General features: G+C 36.3%; 1 protein-coding gene across 6 annotated transcripts in view; it reads left to right on the top strand.

Annotated features, from left to right (window-relative positions):
• LOC144969886 (putative phospholipid-transporting ATPase IA) overlaps positions 1–26,181 on the top strand; it is a 163,800-nt gene that overhangs the window by 54,757 nt on the left and 82,862 nt on the right. For 5 of the 6 annotated variants that reach the window (XM_078908933.1, XM_078908930.1, XM_078908931.1 and 2 more), the window contains 7 exons: positions 8,439–8,601; positions 10,235–10,334; positions 13,626–13,724; positions 17,270–17,315; positions 18,178–18,292; positions 19,171–19,240; positions 20,536–20,663. In XM_078908933.1, coding sequence (XP_078765059.1) covers positions 8,439–8,601; positions 10,235–10,334; positions 13,626–13,724; positions 17,270–17,315; positions 18,178–18,292; positions 19,171–19,240; positions 20,536–20,663 — 721 coding nt within the window. Of the gene's footprint in view, positions 1–7,167; positions 7,372–8,438; positions 8,602–10,234; positions 10,335–13,625; positions 13,725–17,269; positions 17,316–18,177; positions 18,293–19,170; positions 19,241–20,535; positions 20,664–26,181 lie in introns of those variants that run through there. The other variant, XM_078908932.1, reaches the window with a different exon arrangement.

Raw genomic sequence — 26,181 nt, 5'->3', positions numbered from 1 at the left:
TACAGTTTAGTGAGAACAACTCACAAACGCGGATGGCAAAAACAACTACAAAGGCCTGAGTGACGTCATCTGCATACTATCTATAGAGAATAAATATAATATGTATCAAGCTTTCAGCCTTTAGACCATCCCCACATAACGACGAGCCACAAACGGGCGGGGGGGAACGGAGGCAGCGAGAAGGAAGGGACCGTTTCAGTTTAAAGACAAGATATTTTCAGCCCAAAATCTCCACCCCCCCCCCTCCCCTTTTCCTCCCTCGATCGTATGGTATCAATTTAGATTTGATCAACCTATTGATTTTCAGTGAGATTGAGAGGGCTGATGCATGCGTCAAGTGGTGTGTTCTGTGTTAGTCATCGGACTGGAGTGTGTAGTCATCAATGCTATTAATATGTATCATAGGCTCATCATTGATCACGTCGTAGTCAAGTGTCCTCATTGATCACGTGCTGTCCTCGTTGATCACCTGGTATCCATGAGCTGTTTTGATAACCGATATTGAGGATCCCCTAAATACTCCATCCCCCCCCCCCTCTCTCTCTCTCTCTCTCCCTCTCTCTCCCTCCCTCTCTCTCTCTCTCATTCTCTCTCTTTCTCTCTCTCTCTCTTTTTCTGTCTCTCTCTCTCTCTTTCTCTTTCTCTCTCTCCCTCTCCCCCCTCTTTCCCCCCTCTATCTCTTTTCAAAAGTCACATGATAGATGAACACTCACGTACAACACACATAACATCTCCCCCTACACACCATATGCAAACAAATCGATGTGTGCAGTGTCTGTCTTTCGTGTCCGTCTTCGTCGATCACCATGCATACCGCGTTTGTGCGTGGCCTTCGTAAAGTTATGGCCTGATACTGACCAAAAATGACGTCAAAATGCCAGTCTTTTGCTACAAAAGAAAACAAATTGTGAGTTGAATTCATAGTTCAACCAATGATAAGACTTGTTTCCATGAGTTCTACTAATGACAACTCACTACTGACGTCAAACTGCCAGTCCTTTTGGATTTCAGTATCAGGCTATAACATAACGATGGCTACGGTTTGTGCGTGGCCTTCGTAAAGTTATGGCCCGACACTGACCAAAAAATCCCGTCAAAATGCCAGTTTTTTTGCCACAAAACAAAACAAATCGTGAGTTGAATTCAATAGTTCAACCAATGAAATAACTTGTTTCCATGAGCTTTACTAACGACAACTCACTAGGCGGTGCAAAAACCAAATAATGACGTCAAAATGCCAGTCCTTTTGGATTTCAGTGTCAGGCTATAGATAGAATGCGCTTGGCCAAGGAGTCCACAACATTGCCATCCGGAAGTATAACGGACCAACACACAAACTCTGTGTAATCATGAACTTTTATAGTCTGGTTAATCAGGTTTAGTGAGAACAACTCACAAACGGAGATGGCAAAAACAATAACAAAGGCCTTAGTGACGTCATCTGCATACTATCTATAGATAGTTCGAAGATGACGTCACTCAGGTCTTTGTTATTGTTTTTTTTGCCATCCGCGTTTATGAGTAATGCTCACTGAACTGTATTAACCCGACTATAAACGTTCATGGATACACACCGTTTTGTGTGTTGGTCCGTTTTACTTCCGGATGGCAATGTTATGACCTTCTGAGCCAAGCGCATACTATCTATAACATAACGATGGCTACGGTTTGTGTCGCATATCAATCCACGGCTACTGGACTGACGTAGTCTAAACAAAAACACTTTAAAATATTTGGCCAGAAAACTCGTCCTTCAAATTATATCGATGGATTATAATGTCCCTCTTCTTGTAAAAGTCTCTCAAACCTGGAGTTCGGGAAGTTTTTTTTTTGTTTTTTTTTTTAAAGATGAGGGCCATTAATAAATAAAAATAAATAAGTAAATTCCCTTTATTCATCCCAGGGGGGAAATTTGACTTACCGTTGTCACTGTCATTGGTCAGTGTTGACGAGAGCAATGAGTGGCTTTTGCCTGGAGCCTGGGATGTTTTGACTGCTTCATACATACCTGTCAAGATATCACACTGAAACGTTTCGATTAATAATATAATATAATATAATATATAATATAATATGATATAATATAATATAATATAATATAATATAATATAATATAATAATATAATATAATATAATATAATATAATATAATATAATATAATATAGATATGAATGATATATATATAATATGATATGATATAATATAATATAATATAATATGATATGATATGATATAATATAATATTTTAAAAAGTGAGCTTTTATATAGCGCAATATCCACTAAATGTGCTCAAAGCGCTTTACAAGTGGTCCCTGGTCAACAGCAACATTTAACATGTAGGACGGGACATGACGCCTGTTAAGCGATATTACAATATTTCGGACAAAGACAACGCTGTTAACGGCCAGGTTCTCATTTTACACTTGAGTACGGTTAGAGAATGTGAGTAAAGAGTCTTGTCCAAGGACTCAACTATGCTCCGAGCGAGGCTCGAACCCAGGACCTTCCGATCCGAAAGCTAGTGTCATACCAACCACATAATATAAAATAATATAAATATAAATATAATATAATATAATATAATATAATATAATATAAATAATATAATATAATATAATATAATATAATATAATATAAAATGAAATCAACAAATGAATGGCCTTGGCCATAACCAACTGCAGTATAGAAAGAACGAAATTAACGCCACTCAGCTCTTTGTTATTGTTTTTAGACAGCCTGTTGTCTGATTAGTTCTCACTAAATTCTTTCAATCAGACTGTACCGCCGTATTCTGGAAAACCACATTAAAAAAAATTTGGCCAGAAAACTCGTCCTTCAAATATCAATCGATTTAAATGATCCTCATCTTGGCAAAAACTCTCAAACCTGGGACTCGCCGAAGTGCAGGACGAGTTTTCTGGCCAAATTTTTAAATATTATGTGTTTTCCAGAAAACGGCAGTATAAACATTAAAGGTTACACATAATTTTGTGTGTTGGTAGGTTGTTTATGGCTGGCGGATGTTGTGAGTATTTTTCCTTAACGCATAGCACTGATAGTAGGAATGGACGGGGGGGGGGGGGGGGGGGGGGGGGGGGTGGCGACGCTTTTGTCACTGTCACTGGTCAGTATTGATTAGTGTAATGAGAGGGTTTTGCCTGAAGCCGGGAATGGGTTGACTGCTACATATTATACTACATACCAGTCGAGATGTCACCTTGAGAGGCTTCCAATAGAAGAGTGACAATGATGATTATAACGTGGCTCAGCGGCACGGGCGTTGCTTCGTACCCCAATATAGTGAAACGTGTTCGTAGCTTTTGCAATATCTCACGTCACGTTTGGTCATTTTGTTCAGCTTGACACACGGACATGGCATGTTTACAGCTTTCATAAAAACAAAGCAGCGTGTTGGCAATTGGTAAGAAATATCCAATCGTTCTACAACAATTAATCATGGATGTGATCGATGGCTAGGTTGGATGAAAACATGAATAAAGATCGTTCCAATACTCTTCAACAGTCGTAACGTCACTTCCTTCCTAATGACGTTTGGTAACTTAGTAACACTGGCTCTAAACTATCGGAACAATGGCGGACGCCCGTATGAAATATTTCTCCGGCGAGCATAAAAGCGTATCCAGAGGGGGAAAAAACATAAATTTGATCATGTTTTGACTTTTACACATTCTGATCACAAGACATATGAAACGTTCTAGCCAGCATGAAGAATAAAAAGTAATGATTGTCTTTGTTTAGAACCAAGATGGCCGCCGTTGCCGGGCGGCGTGACATCAGACTACTGAATCCAATTGGATTGTCAGAAAAAAAATCTCGGAATTCATCCAGGATCGATCTCGCACATTTTCTTTTATGTGAAGCAAGTGCTCTATCAACCTAGCTATCAGGTCGAATTTGGCGAATAATAAAAGTAGCTTTGTTATAGATAGAACGAACGAAGTTGACGTCACTCAGGTCTTTATTATTGCTTTTTGCCATCGGCCTTTATGAGTAATTATCACTAAACTGTATTGACCAGACTATAAACGTTCAAGGTTACACATAGTTTTACGGGTTGGTCCGTTATACTTCCGGATTGCAATGTTGTGAGCTTCTTCTATAAACCTTTTTCGTCTCCATTTTTTAATTCAGTTCACCACATGTTGTGAGTAGATCACAGGAAATCAACGACATCCATTTGTTTACACGACAGTGGCAGACATCTGAAAAACTGTTTATGAAACAGAGTCAGACAAAATAGAAAGAAATGAAGGCTGGCTTTCCAAAACTCGTTAAGTCGATTTTTCTACTTTATTGAGATATTCCATCCATGAGATAAATTGAAATGTAAACTTTATTTTAAGCATCAACTGGCACAAGAATTTCCTCTAGATTTGTGTCAATTTGATATTTAAATATGATAAAATGATAGACCGGATGAGAAATAGACTCAACAGTCGTGACGTCACTTTACTCGTAATGACGCGTAGTAGCTTAGTAACTGGTTCTAAACTATCGGAACAATGGCGGACGCCCTTATGAAATACTTCTCCGACGAGCATAAACATGTATCCATAGGAGATAAACATTATAAATCTGATCATGTTTTAACTTCTATACATTCTGATCACATGACATGTGAAACAGTTCTAGCCAGCTTGAAGAAAAAAAGGTACCGATTTTCTTTGTTTAAAACCAAGCTGCTGGTTGCTAGGCGGACGTGACATCAGACTATTGAATCCTATTTTAGGGGAAATAATCCCCAATATCTCAAAATGGGAACAAAACGCAAGTAGGGAGTTTTGTAAAACCACTCTTCCAAATATAGATAGTCTGAAGATGACGTCACTCAGGTCTTTGTTGATGTTTTTTGCCATCCGCGTTTATGAGTAATGCTCACTGAACTGTATTAACCCGACTATAAACGTTCATGGATACACACCGTTTTTTGTGTTGGTCCGTTATACTTCCGAATGGCAATATTATGAGCTTCTTAGCCAAGCGCATACTATCTATACAAGGAAAAAAATAAGGCATGCCAAGAAATCATCTTTCCTCGACTGGCAGGCTGATGTTTGTTTTTGTTTTTTTTTCTTGTATTTTTTTTCTGCATGTTTTGTCGAGCTACATAAACACTTTTTTTCTTCTATTTTTATCTTACACGAGTGCCTGCTCCTTAAATTTGTGACGTTTGATGTTCTTTTATCTACCAAATAAGTATAAAACTAGAACTGCCTCATAAAAACGGCTGGTTAAAAACTATAACAAAGAGCTGAGTGACGTCAATTTCGTTATATCTATATTCTTTGCAAGAAAGAATTTTTTTCTTCTTAATCCAAAGCTTAATTTCATATTGCGAGGTCGGGGCGCCATTCGCTCTTTGTTTACAAACATTTTGGTTACACCACGGGTCATTTAAATCGATCGATATTTGAAGGACGAGTTTTCTGGCCAAAATTTTAAATATGGGTTTTTTTTTCCAGAGTACGTCAGAGTTGTGGTAGTGGTTTTGGTGCAGTGGCTGTAGTTGTGGTAGTCCCTATAAGATAACATGGATCCCATCCATCTATCCGTCCGCCAATGCGTCCGTCCATCCGTCCGTCCATCCGTCCGTCCATCCGTCCGAATCTCTGTGGATTCCAAAGATCCCATAGGATATCATGTCACACAAGGGTGGTGTGGATTGCGTTGATGGTGATAATGGTGGTGGTTGTGTTTACATTTAATAATAATAATAATGATAATAATAATAACAATAATAATAATAATAATAATAATAATAATAATAATAATAATAATAATAATAATAATAATAATAATAATAATAATAATAATAATAATAATAATAATAATAATAATAATATAATAAATAATATAATAATAATAATAATAATATAATAATAATAATAATAATAATAATAATAATAATAATAATAATGATGATGATGATGATGATGATGATGATGATGATGATGATGATGATGATGATAAAAATAATAATGTAATCTTTATTGTCAAAAAAAAAAAAAAAAATAAAAAAATATGGCAATTTGTCATTTGGTTTTCAATGTTTGAAATTAATCACACAATATACATAGATAGATATAAAAAAATACATTAATAAAATAATAATATATAAACATCAAAATAGTAAATGATATAAATATCTAAATGAAGATGACTTTTCATAACAATTTCGAAAACCCATACGTACTCTCTCTTACTCACACGCACATCCCTACACACACACACACACACACACACACACTCACACACACACACACAGGCAGTCGCATAAAAGCTTGTAAAGTTGTATAGGTATAACATTTTCATTGATAGTGATGGTCTTCTATACTGTGTTCTAAAAGTTCTGTCCAATATAGACTAGATGTGTTTTCATTTTTTGACGACCGCTTTTTACACGTTGTCTATAGTTCCAATGAGTTTCTCTCCCAATAATGACGCCGTCGATAGGGGATAATTATGATACCCTTATCTCTAGGACTATGGAGAGAAAACAAATGAATGTATGTGCATCGTTCATGACATTTGGCGATAAGAAGAAAAAAAAAATACACATCTGAGTTTCATATTTTGTCATGCTCCGATAAAACACTTAAATTTTGTTTTGTTTTTTTGGGGGGTGGGGGGGGGGGGGGAGGATATCGATCAGATATCGATCGACTAAAACGACCTTCAACTTGTCAAAGACTCTCAAACCCGAGACTTGAAGAAGTGTCAGGGTTGAGACTTGTTGACAAGTTGAAGGTCGTTTTAAATGATTGATATTTGAAGTAAACATTTTCTGCCACGCCCCCCCCTCCCCCCTCTCCCTTTAAAAATAATTTTGAAAAATCCCAAACAAATGAAAATCAAAACATACCCCCCCCCCCCCAAAAAAAAAAAAAGCCAAACAAAAACACAAACACTTCGACCCCCCCCCCCCAACAACTAACAAATAAATAAAATGCAAAACAAAACGAAGCACGATAAAAAAATATCAACAAATACAAAAAAAAAATAGAGCAGTATATTAAAAAAAAAAAAAAAAAAAAAAAAAAAAAAACAAAAAAAAAAACCGAATTTAAAAAAACCCTCAACAACGTTTAGTCAGACAAGACCGACAAATTCAAATGCTATCCTGGTGTGTTAGTCCCAAATGTTTTCATTGCCAAGTATAAATTGTTATCGATCGGGTGTTTGTCTTTACTCCTCCACAACTCACTGACTGCTGTGTGACAACAACAACAACAACAACAACAACAACAACAACAACAACAACAACAACAACAGCAACAATCATAATCCTGATGGTGGGGAGTACAGGATGTACAGGATGTTTTCCTATGGGGACTTACCGTAATGGACACTGTTAGTGATGAGAGCTGTTGATAAAGCATAATATTGTGTTATCTTTCCATTAAGTTTATAACAAGAGTTATTGGCGTCTTATCACAAGTATTGGGCTGGAATTCACGATAAACCAACCCCTCATGTTATTCGGAATAGGTTGTTCTTTATTCTATGAGGATAGATAGATAGCTTATGATAAATTGTTATTTCTTTATTTTTTTATCATTTTTGTTTTGTTTTTGCACTAGCGCTTTGTGTAAAAAGAAAAAAAAAACACAAACAAACAACCTGCGAGAAACAAACTTGAAATTCTGTTAAGTGCAATTTCGAGATCGACCTCGAAATCAGTTGAGTGCTTTTTCTGATCTCTCTCTCTCTCTCTCTCTCTCTCTCTCTCTCTCTCTCTCTCTCTCTCTTCCCCCCCCCCCCCCTGTCCATCCACCAGTGATTGGGTAGTTGAGCCAATAAGAGATCTGATGGAATGTACTGTGAGGAAGTCGAGCATCTCGTCCAAAGGGTGCCACCCCGATTGCTATTGTCATTTCTGGCCCTGCATGTTAGGTGTTGTTGGCTTGGGGCTCCTCGTAAAGCGCTTTGAGCATATTTAACCCACAATGCGCCAGACATTGCGCTATATAAAATTCAAAGTTCATGTTTTATCCGTTTAACGCTATGGGAACTGGGATAAGCTCCGATTCGGCCCTAATGGGTCTGAAGGACTAACTTCGTAACTGCATTATCAAGGAAACACTTTATGTGAATGTGTAAGTTTTATCTCATTTTTAAAGTTTAAAAATAATTTGCCTTGCCTAAGTGGGCATCACGGCTCAGCGGTATGGTCGTTGCTACAGACCCGAATGATACAGAGTTCGACGACCCGCTGTTCACGACCAGGTACTCATTTTACACCTGAGTCCGGTGAGTAAAGAGCCTTTTCCAAGGACCCAACTATGCGCCGAGCGAGGCTCGAACCCAGGAAAGATCCGAAAGCGAGTGTCGTGCCACAAGACCACATAGCCGGTTTAGCTCTACCGGAGTTTCTTGTCTCTATAATTATGATTTGCCTTGTTTAATCTTCCCCCCAGACTACCAGCACATTCAGGATGATGAGTCCAACCTCCCCACCGCTACCCAACCCTCCGCTGGGCTGGGCGGGGCCCTCAAGAGATCCATCAGCAGTGGGGGGCAGTCTCGAAAGATCCTCATCAACAGTAATCAGACCAACAAGTTCTGTTCCAATAAAATCAGGTACGTATACTAAATTTGTCAGTGCATGACACAATCAGTCGGAAAGTGAACATTTTGGATTTGCATTTTTTTATTCTTTGGCATTTTCTGAAAGAATGTGCTCCCCAGAGCAATTTAATCTTTATTTGAAGTAAATCGGGTGATTTTTCATGAAGTTATGGTCAGATGTTTGAGAAAAGTATCCAGCAATTATTTTCAAATTTCATACTTTTTTCAACTTGACTAGCTGTAAAAAAATAGTTAGAAGTGAAATTAAGCTTTGATATTTCCCGAAGATTTACAAAAAGGGTTCATTTAATCATTTATGACAAGAACTAATTTTTGATAAAAATTGACCTTCTAACTAAACTTGGCAGTATCTCAGTTGAGTTCAAACCTTTTCACCATCCGACTGATTACGTCATTCACTGTCACATTTAATCATTGTCTCATAGACAGGTCAGTTTAAATGTTTATTTTAGGCAATTAAAAATTATGCCCTTCCGCCACAACATAAGACACGAATATAGATGACTCATCAAACAAGATGTCTGATGTCAACAGAAATCACCCATGTTGTCCAAGTGAGCAAATTGGGAGTTAATAATCTTGCCTAAGGAAAAAAAATACAAACGAAAGTCCCCGAAGCAGGGCTCGAATCCGGGACCTTCCGGGTAAGAGTGCAATGCCTTCACCACTCGGCCACTTCTCCTCCCCATGACACATATTGTAGGCAATTGATGATGATGATGATGATGATGGTGATGATGATGATGATGATGATGATGATGATGATGATGATGATGATGATGATGATGATGATGATGATGATGATGATGATAATGATGGTGATGAAGATGATGATGATGGATATATATTATTTATTGTCGGTAAAAATACATATTATGCATACATCGTTTATACATAACAACAAGATAGTTACAATAACAATTATAAAAGTAATTAATGATGTATATCTTCTTGATAAAATCTGATTTAAAATCAGTAAGGCTTTTCATCGACATAAGAAATGAACTCCAATGAACTCAGATTTTCCAATGGGAGCGATCTATATTCATATCTTCGTCCAACCTAGCCATCGATCACATGATTTGTTGCTGTACAACGATTGGACATTACTCAATAAATGTAAACACGCTCCTGTGTTTATAAAAGTTGTAAAACATACCCATGAGTCATGCTGGGCAAGATGACCAATTGTGACGTTTGATTTTTTCTCAAAACTGTGAACACTTTTCACTGTGTGGGTCATTTTGAGCACACATTACAATGTGACCAATGATCTCGAGCACATGGAAATGTGATATAGATCATCCCCATTAACAAATGAAAGCAAAGTAAAATTAATATCATTGTAGACATATATATATATATATATATCTATCTATCTATCTCTCTCTCTCTCTCTCTCTCTCTCTCTCTCTCTCTCTCTCTCTCTCTCTCTCTATATATATATATATATATATATATATATATATATATATATATATATATAGAGGTGAATATGTAATAAAAACGAGATGAGAACAAATAAATGAATAATTTGCTAAAGGAAACTGTCGAGCCCTCTGACGTGATTCCAGCTAACTCACTGTCACTTATTTCGTTTTTTCTTTCTTTCTTTCCCCGACAGCACGGCCAAATATAATTTCTTTACATTCCTGCCCAAGTTTCTGTTTGAACAATTCCGCAAGGCTGCAAACATTTTCTTCCTCTTCATATCTCTCATGCAGGTCAGTCTACTACTATACTATTATCACCCTCAATTTAAATCCATCCATCCATCCATCCATTCATACATTCGTTCATTTATCCATTCATCCATCCGTCTATCCGTTCGTTCATTAATTAATTAATTAATTAATTAATTCATTCATTCCATTGATTGATTGATTGATTGATTGATTGATTCATTCATTCATTCATTCATGCCTTCCTTCGTTCCTTCATTCATTCATTCATTCATTCATTGATCCATTCCTTCCTTCATTCATTCATTTATTCATTTCTCCCTTCATTCATTCATTCATTCATTCATTCATTCATTCATTCATTCATTCACTCCTTCCTTCCTTCCTTCATTCATTCATTCCTTCCTTAATTCATTCATTCCTCCCTTCATTCATTCATTCATTCATTCACTCCTTCCTTCCTTCATTCATTCATTCATTCCTTCCTTAATTCATTCATTCCTCCCTTCATTCATTCATTCATTCATTCATTCACTCCTTCCTTCCTTCCTTCCTTCATTCATTCATTCATTCATTCCTTAATTCATTCATTCCTCCCTTCATTCATTCATTCATTCATTCACGTCTGTACATCCAGTCACACTTTTGTTAAGAGATGAAGACCATACCCCTCAGCTATTTTGCAATAAATAGTGGCGCCAATAGTACCAAATAAAAATCGTGATGTCACACCTTATACTTTTCTGGTTCCAAACTCCTTGGAAGTGTGTATGTAACCAGCGCTTCAGAAGACTCACAATAAATAGGTTACATATTGAATCATAAGATGGCATACCTATTTTAAGATATGAAGTGAGTAGAAAAGTGCCAGAAGACAATAGAGAATAAAAAATTTTCGCGGCGGTGGTGGGGTTTGAACCTGCGACCTTATTGGTACGACAACTCCGCCTGGCAGGTGAGAGCGTGGCTCTACCGTGTGAGCTATCCACGAACACAAAAATATTCGTATCAAACCCAAGTCATTTCTAGATCCCTCTCTCACCCACTTCTTGAGACCGCCGATTTGTTCGCACACCACCATCGCGAAGTAATTTTTGACCAGCAGTTAAGCTTAATAGCCAACATTCTCAACACAAACATATAACATAGAGACGATTGAGACATTGAGTATGCTCCGGTGTATGGGGTGAATTTTTAATTCAGAAAAGTGAGTGGAGCAGGCACTTATGTTGGTAACATAACTATTTTAGTAGCAGGATGTATTGGCAGATTATTAGGATTACAGGAGGGTAAAAGAGCTAGGATGGGTGATATTTTCTGACGACCAGCATATAATATTTTGATTAGAAAATAAGATACCATCACTCTGAAACCGGAAAATTAATTACACAAGGTATGTATCCAGTACTCCTTAACTCTCTCCCCACCAGCTATTTTTAGAATTTCCCCCCGAAAATTCACTCCCACTCAACACAGAAATAGACTTCTCTTACTCAAACAAAAAAGTATCAAGTGAGCTCTACAACACAGTGTTTAGTATTTATAATATCTGTAATGAAAACAATTCTTTGAATTTTGTGATGTACAAGAGAAATCAGAATGAGAAAGTTGTCGGTGATTTGCATCGTAACACGAATGTGACGAATTTCCTGTGAGTGGTAAGGAGAGGGTTAAGGGTGGTTTTACACTTCCAATGAGATAAGAACCAGTTTTTTTGACATCACACTTTTTGTTCCCTATCCATGCTCTTGAAGTAATAAACGTTTTTTTGTAGCGGCTTTATCTAACCCTCAGATCTAACAATACCGAATGGTACAATTTGTGGTAACAAATAACAGACAAAAAAATCAAAAAATCTCGCTATTAATTAGCTAGATAAGCCTTGTCACATTGATATCAACAGTGTTATATTTGCTAATGGATTTGTTATGTCATTCACATTGTAACACGTTAGTACTTTGGTCTAATTAAAAAAATGAAAAAAAAACAACCCAAAAAACCAAAAGAAACTTGAGCTTTTATATAGCGCAATATCCACTAAACGTGCTCATCAAAGCTCTTTACAAAGTGTCTCTGACCAACAGCAACACGTAACACGTAGAACGAGACATGACACCATGATTAATACAATTTTTTTTTCTTCTGACAGAGACAGGCCGTTGCCTGGTATTTATTTTACACCTGAGTACGGTGAGAGAATGTGAGTAAAGAGCCTTTTCCAAGGACTCAACTATGCGCCGAGTGAGACTCGAACCTAGAACCTTCCGATCCGAAATCGAGTGCCATACCACAAGACCACATTCAGAGTTGACAAACCCACTTCAGTGAAACTACTGGTTATAATTTATATTTATTAAGTTTCACGGAAAGTTAACCTCATTTATTCCACTCCTCTCCTTAAATAGTAATGCATAATGATATCATGTTTTCAAGAATAATTTGTGACGTCAGATTATAAATCGTTAATTTTCATTAAAAACTTGGTTCTTTAAAAAGAAGTATTATTTTAGTGTTTTTTGAATGCGTCTTTTATTCAAAGATGACGAAATCAGAATCGATTGAGGGGTAGAATAAAAGATTTCATACACCTTTGCTGGTCGGAATTCAAACTTTGGTTCCTACACGCACACGCAAGCTCGTGCAGCGGTTTAGGAACACGTCCGGAATTGCCAAAAGTCATTAACAGCATTGTCTCTGTCAAAAAAAATTGTAATATCACCTAATTGGTGTCATGTTTTGTTCTACATGTTAAGTGTTGCTGTTGGCTAGACTCCTTATAAAGCGCTTTGAGCACATTTAGGGAATATTGCGCTCTATAAAAGTTTTGAATAATTGGAAATGGCCAAATTTATCCAGTCTCAGAGGTGGAGAGAGAAGCACCCAGAATACAACATGAATGACCCAATCAAGCTGCTCGACAGAAAGGAACAGGTCATCATCTTCAGACTGAGAACTGGACACAACCAGTTAAAGGAACATATGTGGAGGATGTCCAGAGCAGGTGCCTCTGGACAATGTGACTGCAGACCTGAAAATGAAAATGGACATCATGTCCTAATGGAATGTCCAAGGTACAACCAGTTGAGAAGGAACTTCTGGCCTGACCCAACCCCACACTCAAAGAAGCTGTACGGCAGTGAGGACGACCTCAGGACCACTGTGGGCTTCATTCACCAGACCGGACTGACCATGTGACGTGACGGGAACGAAGAAGAAGAATAATAATTGGAATGCCAAACGTTATACAACCATTAATAACCTGTCACCTATAACTTTGATAAATTTGAAAGAATGTGACAAATAATCAAATTGTTTTTCTATTTCCTTCCCCAGCAAATCCCTGGTGTCTCTCCTATGGGTCGCTACACAACAGCTCTTCCACTCACATTTATTCTCACAGTATCTGCCATCAAAGAAATCATTGAAGATATCGTAAGTTTTCGTCTCGTAATGGATCAAAGTTAAACGTTCAGAACGACGTCCACTTATTTACAGGTCCTATAACCCAATTTATAATGGGTCTCATTGTTGTAATGAAAATTAAAAAAAAAAACGACACAAAATATTGTCTATTACAACAATTTCAAACTAGGCCCATAATTGCATTCGGATATCAGACCTGCATATTTGTACACATCGGTTCAGAAGCTTTCACATGTGCAAGAAATAAAATCTGGATCAAAGTGCTTTACAAGATTTCACATCCTAATAGGTCTATATATCGAGAACGTCTGACTCTAACCCTGATGTGGGAGAGAGGTGATTTTGAGAAAATATTTTATAAAAACATTGTGACTTCAGAAGGCCACAGGGGAAAATCGATCATAATCCGAAAGACACTTACTGTTCTATGTCACAATAATTTGGTATTAAAATCAACCAAGAGCTTGTTTTTATATGCATCTGACTTGTTGTCAAAATATATACGTTTAGTAATTCACATTCAGTTCAATTCATATTATCATGTGGCGTTTTCAATGGGTTTCAAACTTTAATTTTGATTTTCTCAAAAGCTGAAAAATGTGACTTTGATCGTTTTTCCCCTTTGGTCTTCTTGTTATGTGTGTTTGGATCACAAAAGTATTCCCATGAAATAACGGAATTGTGGATCTTGTGGTTTGTCTTTGTTAGTTACACGGCTATGGGAGGGTTTGGGCTTTGATATAAGCTTTAAAAAAAAATTGTTTTACTGACTTTCACGGCGATCTTCCGTTTTAGAGTCACGGCTACCTTGATATGCATTATTGTCAGTTGTTTGAAGACCGAAGGGTAGAGATCAGGTAGTCGCTGGTTCGGATAAATAAGTAAATAAGTCAGTTGTTTGAAAACAGGAAATGTGGATATAGTGCTTTTCAAACGATAAAGTAATACAGCTTATTTGAAAACAGGAAATGTGGATATAGTGCTTTTCAAACGATAAAGTAATACAGCTTATTTGAAAACAGGAAATGTGGATATAGTGCTTTTCAAACGATAAAGTAATACAGCATATTTGAAAACAGGAAATGTGGATATAGTGCTTTTCAAACGATAAAGTAATACAGCATATTTGAAAACAGGAAATGTGGATATAGTGCTTTTCAAACGATAAAGTAATACAGCTTATTTGAAAACAGGAAATGTGGATATAGTGCTTTTCAAACGATAAAGTAATACAGCTTATTTGAAAACAGGAAATGTGGATATAGTGCTTTTCAAACGATAAAGTAATACAGCATATTTGAAAACAGGAAATGTGGATATAGTGCTTTTCAAACGATAAAGTAATACAGCTTATTTGAAAACAGGAAATGTGGATATAGTGCTTTTCAAACGATAAAGTAATACAGCTTATTTGAAAACAGGAAATGTGGATATAGTGCTTTTCAAACGATAAAGTAATACAGCGTATTTGAAAACAGGAAATGTGGATATAGTGCTTTTCAAACGATAAAGTAATACAGCTTATTTGAAACAGGAAATGTGGATATAGTGCTTTTCAAACGATAAAGTAATACAGCTTATTTGAAAACAGGAAATATGGATATAGTGCTTTTCAAACGATAAAGTAATACAGCATATTTGAAAACAGGAAATGTGGATATAGTGCTTTTCAAACGATAAAGTAATACAGCTGTCGTATAATAATGATAAGGCATTGTTTGTATTGATAGATAGCCCTGGCCTTTGATGTAGGATTCATGATTCATGGAATGCTTCACCTTATCTGACCTGTAACCTCACGTCTATGGTTGTTTATCATAGGAATGAATCAATATTGTATATGTGGCTTGGTAGCTTATAGGGTAGGGGGGTCTCGTCTTGGTTAAAAAAACAGGCAATGTGAAACATGGTCAGCGACCAGTTGGGTGACAGAATTTGTGGAAAATTGTGTCCTTTGGTAAGACACATTACTCACATTACCCCACTCCACTCGGGCATGAATGAGTACCTGGCTATATGCAGTGGTGGGTATTGTAAGAGTGTTAGAACAAAAAGGATGCCTAACAGGCAACTAGAACTGTATAAAATAGATCTAATGGTTCCATATGGCCTGCTGGGGGACATTTGTAGAAATGTGCTATGAAAATGGTCATATTCATTTATTCATTTTAAAAATTTGATATTATCCAACGAAATGATACCATCAAATTGGATTGAGTCACGAATGACTTTAACTATAGGAACACTTGTGCATTGACAAGTTTTACATCATCTTTCCCGATTTGAGTCTTGACCAACAATTCAATAGAGGGAGAAAATGGGATCATGAGAGGCAAATTGTAAGGAGAGATTAAGGAGAGATTTTTTAAAAGTTGGACACATGTGATCCATCTGCTCAAAGTGAATTTATGTCGGGATGAACTGGGTGATGAAAACTGATTTTTTTCCCCATAAATAAAAAACTTGGATCTGATTTCTACAGAGCTGCCTTCTTGACATTTCAAAAGCATGATCTAAAATGCTTTAAATTCATGAATATAGGTTCTAAGTAACTAAACCTTCATTTTCAACAAGATTTACAGAGTCAAAGAGGCTTATGCAGTTCTGTAGCTGGAGCTGAAAAGTCATATTTCTACGAATTTTTCGTAGTACAAGGCAGGTCTGTTTCTATTCTTCAAGGTCAACAAAGAATACAATTTCTTACAATGCAACGGACCCCAAGTTCACACGCCTTATCATTTCTTTGTAAATTCATTTTTTCAGGTTCTTATTCATTTCCGACCTAATACTATTTTCAGTCGATTGGTCATATGTTTAGTATTTAAAGAAAACCATTATTTTTGGACTTTTACAAACCCAGTGGATTGAAATGTTCAGACTACTTTGCCTTCCTATAACCTGAGACAACACACAACAACCTGGGTGGGGTTCCTGACCTCCCATAGTGGACAGGGAGGCACTTACTGTGTCTTCTATCCCCCTATATGTGTTTTACAACATGCTTTCTGTCTTTGTCTTGTAATGAGATTACTTTGTTTTGTCCTGGCCCTGGCCGGATACTCTGTTTGGGAGGGAAACAGTCAGATGTATAGTTAAAAGAGTTTTGGGAGCTGATATATTTTGTCTTGTAAATCATCTCTCTGTTATGTACTGTATAGTATTGTCCCATACAGTATAGGGAATGAGATTAGCGGAAGAGTAGCATCCCTTGATTGGAAGTCACGAGCGGAAAAGTTATTAGAGAGAGAACGTCATGTTGGTTGTGCGACATGAGACACTTCACCGAAAGCGAGTACGAGAGAGACGCATGCGCAAAACCATTTTGACATTCTCTCTGTAAGGTGACATCCAATCAAGGGACTCTACTCTTCCGCTAATCTCATTCCCTATTGAACTAATGGCAAAATCAAACTGTCTAGTTTCTTTTGTAAATGACTATATATGGACTGTTTTGATTCGGTGTTGATAAAAACTTATTTTTATACCTCTTCAACATTAGCAGATATTAAGAGAATGTATTTAATCTTTTTTTTTTATTACTCTTTTACTTCCAGAAACGACACAGAGCCGATGGTTTAGTCAATAGTAGAAAGGTTCATGGTGAGATTTACTTGATTAGTTTGTTCTTTTTAACGAATGCCGTTAATTTTAAATCTGTAAATCTAGGATTTGTATTGAATCCTTTGAATTATAAATAAAATCTTGATAACTAATAAAATTATAGTCTATGACATATTTATTATGTTAGGGCTATCACGAATATTATTGTCTTCCCAGCAAAACTCAATTTTAAAAAATGTTATTAATTTTTTTTTTTTTGTGAGCATATGATATGAAAAAAAAGAGAGAAAAAGCCAAGGCAAAAATGAAAGAGAAGGAAATAATAGGGGAAAAAAAAGGAAAAGGAGAAAAAGAACAACTCGAGACGATTGTTGTTGTTTTTTTTTTTTAATGAAAAGAATGTTATTTCGTGAGAACAATAAATCCACCTCATCAGGTCAACTAAATTAAACTGAATGATTAGAAATGATATTCAATTTCTGAAGCTTTAGTTCCAACAAATATGTGTCTATTTTGGTCCAACATAGGATTGAAAACTTGGTTGATTTTGTGATGATTGTTTTTTTTAAAGGGATTGTTTGATATTTTATCTGTAATATACGCTTTTATTCAACCATAACATTTTCTTTTTTTTCCTCTTTATTTTGCTTAACAGCATTTTTCTAATCTTTAAGGAAATTTTAAAAAACTAAAAAAAAACAATACATTTTTTATTAAGTTTTTGAATGATTTATATTGTGTGAAATAAACCACTTGTTTTATCTTTTTCTAGACTCCACTGATGAAGATGAATTGTAAAAAAAACAAACAAACCCAAAACAAACACACAAGTAAATAAAACAATGCACAAAATGCGAGATGTTTTCCTGGAATTAAGATTGTATTGAATTTTGTTTTCCAGTGCATAGACATAATAAATGGAATCAAGTGTTATGGAAGGAGGTGGTGGTCGGAGACATCGTTAAAATCTTGGATGGTTCTCAGTTTCCTGCTGATCTTGTCCTCTTGTCTTCCAGGTGAGTGGCCATACGGTTTACCTGCTGTCTAGAAACGATCACAAAGATGTGTAGGGTAAGCGTGTACCAATGGTAGCTAGAAGTTTTGGAAAGTCTTTTATGTGGCTATGTGGTCTAGTGGTATGACACTCGCTTTCGGATCAGAAGGTCCTGCTCGGTGCATAATTGAGTCCTTGGAAAAGGCTCTTTACTCACATTCTCTCACCGTACTCGGGTGTAAAATGAGTACCAAGCCGTTAACAGCGTTGTCCCTGTCAGAAAATAATATTGTAATATGTAATGTAATATCGCCTAACAGGCGTCAAGTCTAGTTCTACATGCTAAGTGTTGCTGTTGGTCAGTGACCATTTGTAAAGTGCTTTGAGCATGTTTAGTGGATATTGCGCTATATATAAGCTCAAGTTTTTATTAGATGAACCGTATAGAAAATAGGGAAAACTCAGAGCTGCCTACTTGAAATTACAAAAATTCGTAGTTTCCAAGAGAATAAAGAAAAAGTCACTTAAGAAAATACCTTTAAAAATAAATAATTTGCCCCTAGCATGTTCCATAAAATACTCAGATGGCCTGAATATATGTTCTGAGGAACTAAACTTTCCTCTTCAATAAGATTTATTGAATCAAAGAAACGAATGTTGTTCTGTAACTGGAGCCAAAAATTCGTATTTCTACGAATTTTTCGTTTGACTAGGCAGGTCTGGAAACTGTAGTGTAAAAAATGGAATAAATTAATCTTTTAGATTTTGAAATGCAGAGACATAGTAATACATTTTCAGCCTTTTTTTTTTCTAATTTGTCTCTAAAATGTGTGTGTTGTTTAGAAGTACAGTTTTAGCTGTTGTTCATGATGTCCTCCTTTTCCTTGTGTCTTTTCCCAGTGAGCCCCAGGCCATGTGTTATATCGAAACGTCCAATTTGGATGGAGAGACCAATCTCAAACTCAGACAGGTAAACAAACCCTGGGAGGGGGGGGGGGGGGGGTAAAATGCTATGATCGTAGCCGTTGTAAACTCATAGTCTGACATTTCCTTAACAATAACAAAAAAATTAAAATGTGAAATTGAATATAAGCTTCAATTTAATATACGAAAACAGATAAAATGGATGTTTCGGGATTCCCCCTTTTTCAACAAAACAGGATGAATGAAACACTACAGATGAATGAGATAATGTGGTACCTTAACAATAACATGACAGTGGACAGTACAAGGTGGTGAACACCAAAAGAAAGTGAAATGTGATTTGTCAAGGAAACAATTGATCCCTCTGATCGAACTATTGAGCACAACTCCCTGTTCTCTTTTTTTTGGTGGTCAGCACCTTGTTCGTGCGGCTATGTGATCTTGTGGTATGACACTTGTGTTCAGATTGGAAGGTCCTGGGTTCAAGCCTTGCTCGGCGCTTAGTTGAGTCCTTGGAAAAGGCTCTTTACTCACATTCTCTCAACGTACTCGGGTGTAAAATGAGTACCTAGCCACTAACAAAAAGTTAAGTGTTGCTGTTGGTCAGGAACCCTTTGTAAAGTACTTTGATCACGTTTAGTGGATATTGCGCTATATAAAAGCTCAACTTTTTTTTGTATCTTGAGGTCAAGGCTACAATCATACACAGCTTTTCTCTCTCTTAACAACATCATTAACTCGCATACTCTATCATATTTTATGTCTTGTCTATCATCTACTTTGTTTATAAAGGGCAGAACAGGAAATGCCAGCATCTCTTGTTATCGTCAGTTAGATTTAAAGCTTTTTTTCAAATTTGCATTTTTTTGGCAACTTTTCTGAGCATCACGGCCCTGTTTTCCATGGGGGGAGATGGGAATAAGTAAGTGCGGCTATGTGGTTTAGTGGAGTGGCATAACACTCGCTTTCGGATTGGAAGGTCCTGGGTTCGACCCTTGCTTGGCACGTAGTTGAGTCCTTGGAAAAGGCTCTTTACTGATATTCTCTCACCGTACTCAGGTGTAATACGAGTACCTGGCTGTTAACAGCGTTGTCTTTGTCAGAAAAAAATGGTGTCCCGTCCTACATGTTAAATGTTGTCATTGGCCAGGGATCCCTTTAAAGTGCTTTGAGCATGTTTAGTGGATATTGCACTACATAGAAGCTCTATTAAATATTTTAAAAAAATAATTTTTGAGCTTGAAGCCACAACATTTGTATTGCGCATAACTTGACATTCTTTTGCTTATATGACACGATCGTTTATAAATTTTTTTTTCTTCTTCTATATTTTTAATTCAGGGTTGTCCTGTGACAAGTCAAATGGTAACAGGTGAATCTCTGAACGAACTGAGAGGCCTGGTGGATTGTGAACAGCCTAACAAGTTCTTATACGAATTCGTTGGAAACATACGGCTAAGCGGAAAAAAGTAAGACGGGATTATTGGGAATCTGGGTCGTATTCAGATATTTTTGAAAGTAATTTGTGATGGACTTTGCCCTGTGAAGAGTGTGCTATATAATTGTTATTGATTGTTTCAGGTCTTAGAGCCTAGGGCTCTGGGTGGGGTTCCTGACCTCCCATAGTAGGCAGGGAGGCACTCACTGTGCCTTCTATACCCTTATATCTGTTTTCCAAATTGCTTTCTGTCTTTGTCTTGGAATGAGATTACTTGGTTTTGTCCAGGCCCTGGCGGAGAGGAAAACAGTTATGTGTATAGTTATAGTTTTGTGAGATGATATTTTTTTCCTTGTAAATCATCCGTCTGTTATGTATTGTTATTTTTATATTTTTAACATATGATTTGTAAACATCTCAGTGCATACCTCTTAGTGGGATTTTGTGCTGGTGTTTGGGTGAGACTTTTAGGTGATCTCAAACTTAGTACATTGATAGAGTGCTTTTGGAATCTACATCTGTTCCCTATTTGAACCATTTCCCTTTGTCTTACTTTTTTCTCAAGTCCTTTTAATTATACATCTAGAATTTTTTCACCATCCCATTTTCTTCCTTTTTTACTGGCGCTGATATGACTTGAATGTGTTTCAAGCGCCGTAAAACCCTTTAAAACAAACAAACAAACAGACAGACAGACAGACAGAGCCCAGGGCTAATTCTGGCCCTATGTTCCCCATGGATACTTTGACTGAAATAAATAATAACGTGAAGTTGAATGTAAGCTTCAATTTAATTACAAAAACAGATCAAATTAACGTTTCGGGTTTCCTCTTTATCAACAAAACAGGATGAATGAAGCACCGCAGATGAATGAGATGATGTGGTAGTGGCGTAGTTAAGATGAATGGATCTTATTCATCTTAACTACGCCACTACCACATCATTTCATTCATATTCATCTTAACTACGCCACTACCACATCATCTCATTCATCGGTGGCGTTTCATTCATCCCGTTATGTTTATAAAGGGGAAACCCGAAACGTTCATTTGATCTGTTTTTGTAATTAAATTGAAGCTTCCATTCACCTTCACATTATTATTTATTTCTTCGAGCTTCAAGCAGCAACATTGACAACACTTTGACTGAGGCAATCGAAGCAGGCTCATATTTTGGGATGTTTTTTTTTTCCTTGTATTTTTTTTCTTTCTGCCTTGTCTGGTACTGTTTCATACACACTTTTTCATATCTTTTATCTTATACCAGTGCCCACTTCTTAATTTATCATGTTAAGTAAAATGCTCACCAGCTCTGTCCACCAAAGCAATAGTAGCAAGCAGACAAAACTACATGTAACTTGTAATGTTTATAGTCTGTTAAAATTACAAATTGGCAGATTGGAGCGGTTCAGGTCTGATCCTTCATCACTTTCACATTTTTGTTACAAAATTGTTAATTTCGTAGTGACCTGAAATATATATGTAAACAAAGTAACCAAAATTAATTGGAATTCAGACTGTTGAACCCGTGACCTCAAGAAGTCGGGGAGAGAGGCTATAGTTAGACTAAGGTTTGAAGCAACATTTTTTTTGGGGGTCGTGGATAGCTCATGCGTTAGAGTCACGATCTCCCCGGCCAGTTGTCGTATCTGTAAGGTCGTGGGTTTGAGACCCCATTTTTATTCTCTGTTGTCTTCTGGTACTTTCCTACTTCATTTCTGGTTAAAATTGAGATTAATGAATAAAAAAAGTAGTTTTTAGAGCCATTGGGCCCACGGAGCTGGAGTTTATCCTGGTTTCTATAGTGTGAAATGGACAATAGCAATTGCTTGCTAACCTTTGGATAGGATGCTAGTCTATCGCAAAGTACTCTCCACCAGACCTAAGACCCAGCTACTCAATCACTGCTGGGTGGACAGGGGGGGGGGGGGGGGGGGGGCAGAAAAAAAAATAATCTGGACTTCACCGGGGTCGAACTTGGTCCCTTTGCATGTTAAGCGAGTGCTCTACCGTCTGAGCTAACAGGACTCCCCCCCCCCCCCTTTAGAGAAGCCCAATTTTATATTTCAGGTTTTTTTAAAATGCTTATTTGGCAGAAACATTTTTTAAAAATGATTTTTATCTATAGGGGCAAAATGATCCTGTAAGTCTTAAAATTTTTTTGTTTGTGTTTGTTTTGATTCCATGTTTAAAAAAACAGTTTGCTATTGATATTTTTTAAAGTTCAAGTTTGTTTTAACAACAAAAATCAGCATAACACAATGTTATTGTTTGATTGTATGAAGTTGAAGATGATTCTTAAATACATGAGTATTGACACTTGGTCAGTCTTTGTAATGGTGGAAGTGAGGTCGTGCCAAAACTTATTTTTGTAATATTTTGATCCGATGAGACATCCAAATTAAGTCATCTAATGTTACATAGAAATGACAAGTAATCATCCCCCCCCCCCCTACCAAAAAACCCAACAAATAAGATCCAACCCCTCCCTTTCTCAAAAAAAAAAAACAAACAAACAAACAAACAAAGCAAAACAGGAAACAGAAAACAAAACAAACATGAAAAGAATAAAAAGAATAGTCTCTGAGTCTCTGTCTACACATTTTTCAATTCTGTGAAAAGCAATTTCAATTAAAAAATTATTTTTTTATGATAGACCCTCAGATTTTAAATTCCTATTTTTCTCCCCTCCCAAAGAAACTAATGACAACTCAAAGCTTTCCATAGTTTTTGAAAATAATTTAATATCCATGTCTTTTTGTGGCTAAACATGTCAAAATTGACATTTCTGGCACAGCCTTTGACAAATGGCAGTCCGAAGTTGTGGATGCATACGAAAAAATTAATTCAACTGGACTGAATGTAATGGCTTCGTAAAAAAAACAACAAAATATGTCATCTGCAACATTTCAGGTTCCTATATCAAACATTGCTTTGTCTTTATGGACTTGTGCATTGGTTTGTGTTTTGTTGTTGTCTTAATAGGGTTTTGAGCCTAAAACGTTTCTATTTATGAATTTAGTTCATCTTTTAAAGCTTTTATTTTCCTTTTGGTTGAATACGGAAGCATGGAATTCTTTTGGAGGTTGTTGACCGTCACGTAACCAGTATTGAACTGAAACTGCATACAGCTTAATCCTTTTCTACTTATGACGTCATAACTCAGCTACCAATTTTCGCTCAGTATTAAAACTTGTATCAATCAAAACTTTAATACATTTTGCACCTATGGCAAATAACCGTTTGATGAAATCTTACATAGCCTTGAAGTTATTTAAACCTGAAATATGTCAATAATGAATAAACACACTGGATATGATCTAAATTTCTTCAACATACAAGCACAATCCTAAAAGTAATGACGACCCAAAGAACACTTGGGTTGCTCTGCTTCGGAGGAAAAATTTGATGCAACAAAGTCAGGACTGCATATGGCCACAACGATTTCTAATCACTGCTCGGACAAGTCCCCTAACAGAGTTTATCATAGGGTTTATGTCATTTGCCGTGCTGTCATTCCATTCTGTTTCAACAATGTTCCAAAGCTCGTAAGCATTCCTTGCTTGGCACTGATGTTCCCTTGCAGTTATTTTTAGGAGATCTCAGAAGTGCTGAAAAAGTTTGGGGTCTGGATTTACAGATGGCCACTCGTGCACCAAGGTCTTGCTCTCAGTTAGTTGAGGCTGCACAGAAAGCCTTCTCGCTCTTGAGTCCAGCAGTTGCAAGTCTTGCCAACATTGTGCAACTCGAAATGTAGTTTTCCACAGCGATGTTAGAGGCATAAGAGAGGGGTTGGTTGTGAGTCGAGTAAATGTCCGATCATCACTGGCCGTTGTTACTCGGGGTTTGTCTGTCCATCTTTGATCCCTCACAAGCCCTTTCATTGTTAAACTTTGCAATAATAGAATAACAGGTAGCCATAACATTGAAAAGCTGTGCAACCACAACTGCTGGCCGTTTAACATAAATATGGCCAAGTAGTCGAGCTCTCTCTTCGATGCTCAGTTTCGGTATGTTTTCGAGAATAAGATAATTGAAATAAAACTAATTACAAAATTATTTCACAAAAATAATATTTTTGTCTTTGGCTTAAAACGGCAGATAACTTGTTCACAGTAGAAGATAACATGGCGATTTCAATCAGGGCACATTGATGCGAAAGAGTTCTTTCGAGAATTTAAGAACTTGTATTTTCACGATTGTCCCTGCAACTTTCTTTATAATTCCTGAAGACGAAATATCAAGGTTTCTTACACGCATATTAACCATCCCCGCTATGATTGACAGATTGCACTATAACTAAGCATGCATGTAGTTTAAAATTGCTCTTTTAGGTGATATAAAATTCTTGATTCCAACACAAAATTAAACAATAGTAATTTAGTGAATAAAAATGTTAAGTTATTTTTGCACATGTGTGTGTATAATTATATATATATATATATATATATATATATATATATATATATATATATATATATATATATATATATATATATATATATATATTATCATCCTTTGTCTACTTCTACTTCTCCTCTTGTCTTTGCTATTATATTTTTGCTTCTATTTCCAGTAATATATAATATAATGTAAAATAATAATGACCTACTCAATGCTCTCTTTTTAACTAGAGAATGTGCCATCAGGTATGTTTGTAGCTCTTTTGTTTTCAAACTCAGAAGCAATAACTGCCAAGTCCTTTTAAAAAATGCTGTTATTTCTTCTTTTTTTTTTTTTTCTTTTTCTTTCTATCTTAATTAATTTTATTTGGAATAAGGCACAATAACTCATGGACACTAACATGTTTTACCATCTTGGTGAAGGAACTGGGTGTTGGTGCATTGGATTCCGTATTGAAACACACCAACATGATATATTGATATTTCAATTTTGATGGTTATAAACAGAACATCACACTTTCTTCAAAACGTTTATGAGAAACTGATTAATATCTAAAAAGTTTGAGCAGAACATAGTTCAGATTCTGATTCTGCTGATATTGGATTTTTCAGGTTTCACCTTTTATCAATTTACAATTTACAATTTAAAGGGCAGCATGGCTCAGAGGTATATGGATATCTGCTGAGCAAGTCACCTCGCACTAGCTCAGTTTATGATGCTGCACTGTGGCTGAGGCCTGGGTTATTCCAGTCTTCCTTTGGAATAGACCCTAAAGACAAATTTCCCCTAAGGGATGAATACAGGAAATTTTAAAAAATTAAAAAATGAAACGTTTAACAAAATGAACAAACTGATTTTTGAATTTTCTGTTCATAAAAATAAAGAAAAAAAAACCAAACCTCCTTTCTAGTAAAGAGGTCTAACCAACTGGGTGAAATGGTTTACGGAATGTGATATTTTTGAAAATTAATTTCTTGGTTATGATGGAAAATTGTTAAAATGTTATGTTTTATTAGTCAGTTACATGTTTAAAATGAATCAATAGGTCTGTAACTCAATCTGAGGGATACTGAGTGGTACTGCTAGAAGCCGTGGACTGGAAAAAGTAATAAACAAAAATAAATATATATATAACAGCTTCCAAAA

Source organism: Berghia stephanieae, chromosome 4, assembly GCF_034508935.2.
Source record: "Berghia stephanieae isolate SIO BIC M18660-M18661 chromosome 4, UCSD_Bste_1.3, whole genome shotgun sequence".
NCBI lineage: Eukaryota > Metazoa > Mollusca > Gastropoda > Nudibranchia > Aeolidiidae > Berghia > Berghia stephanieae.
Note: the sequence above shows the minus strand (reverse complement) of the source record. Positions and strands in the feature narration are given on the sequence as shown.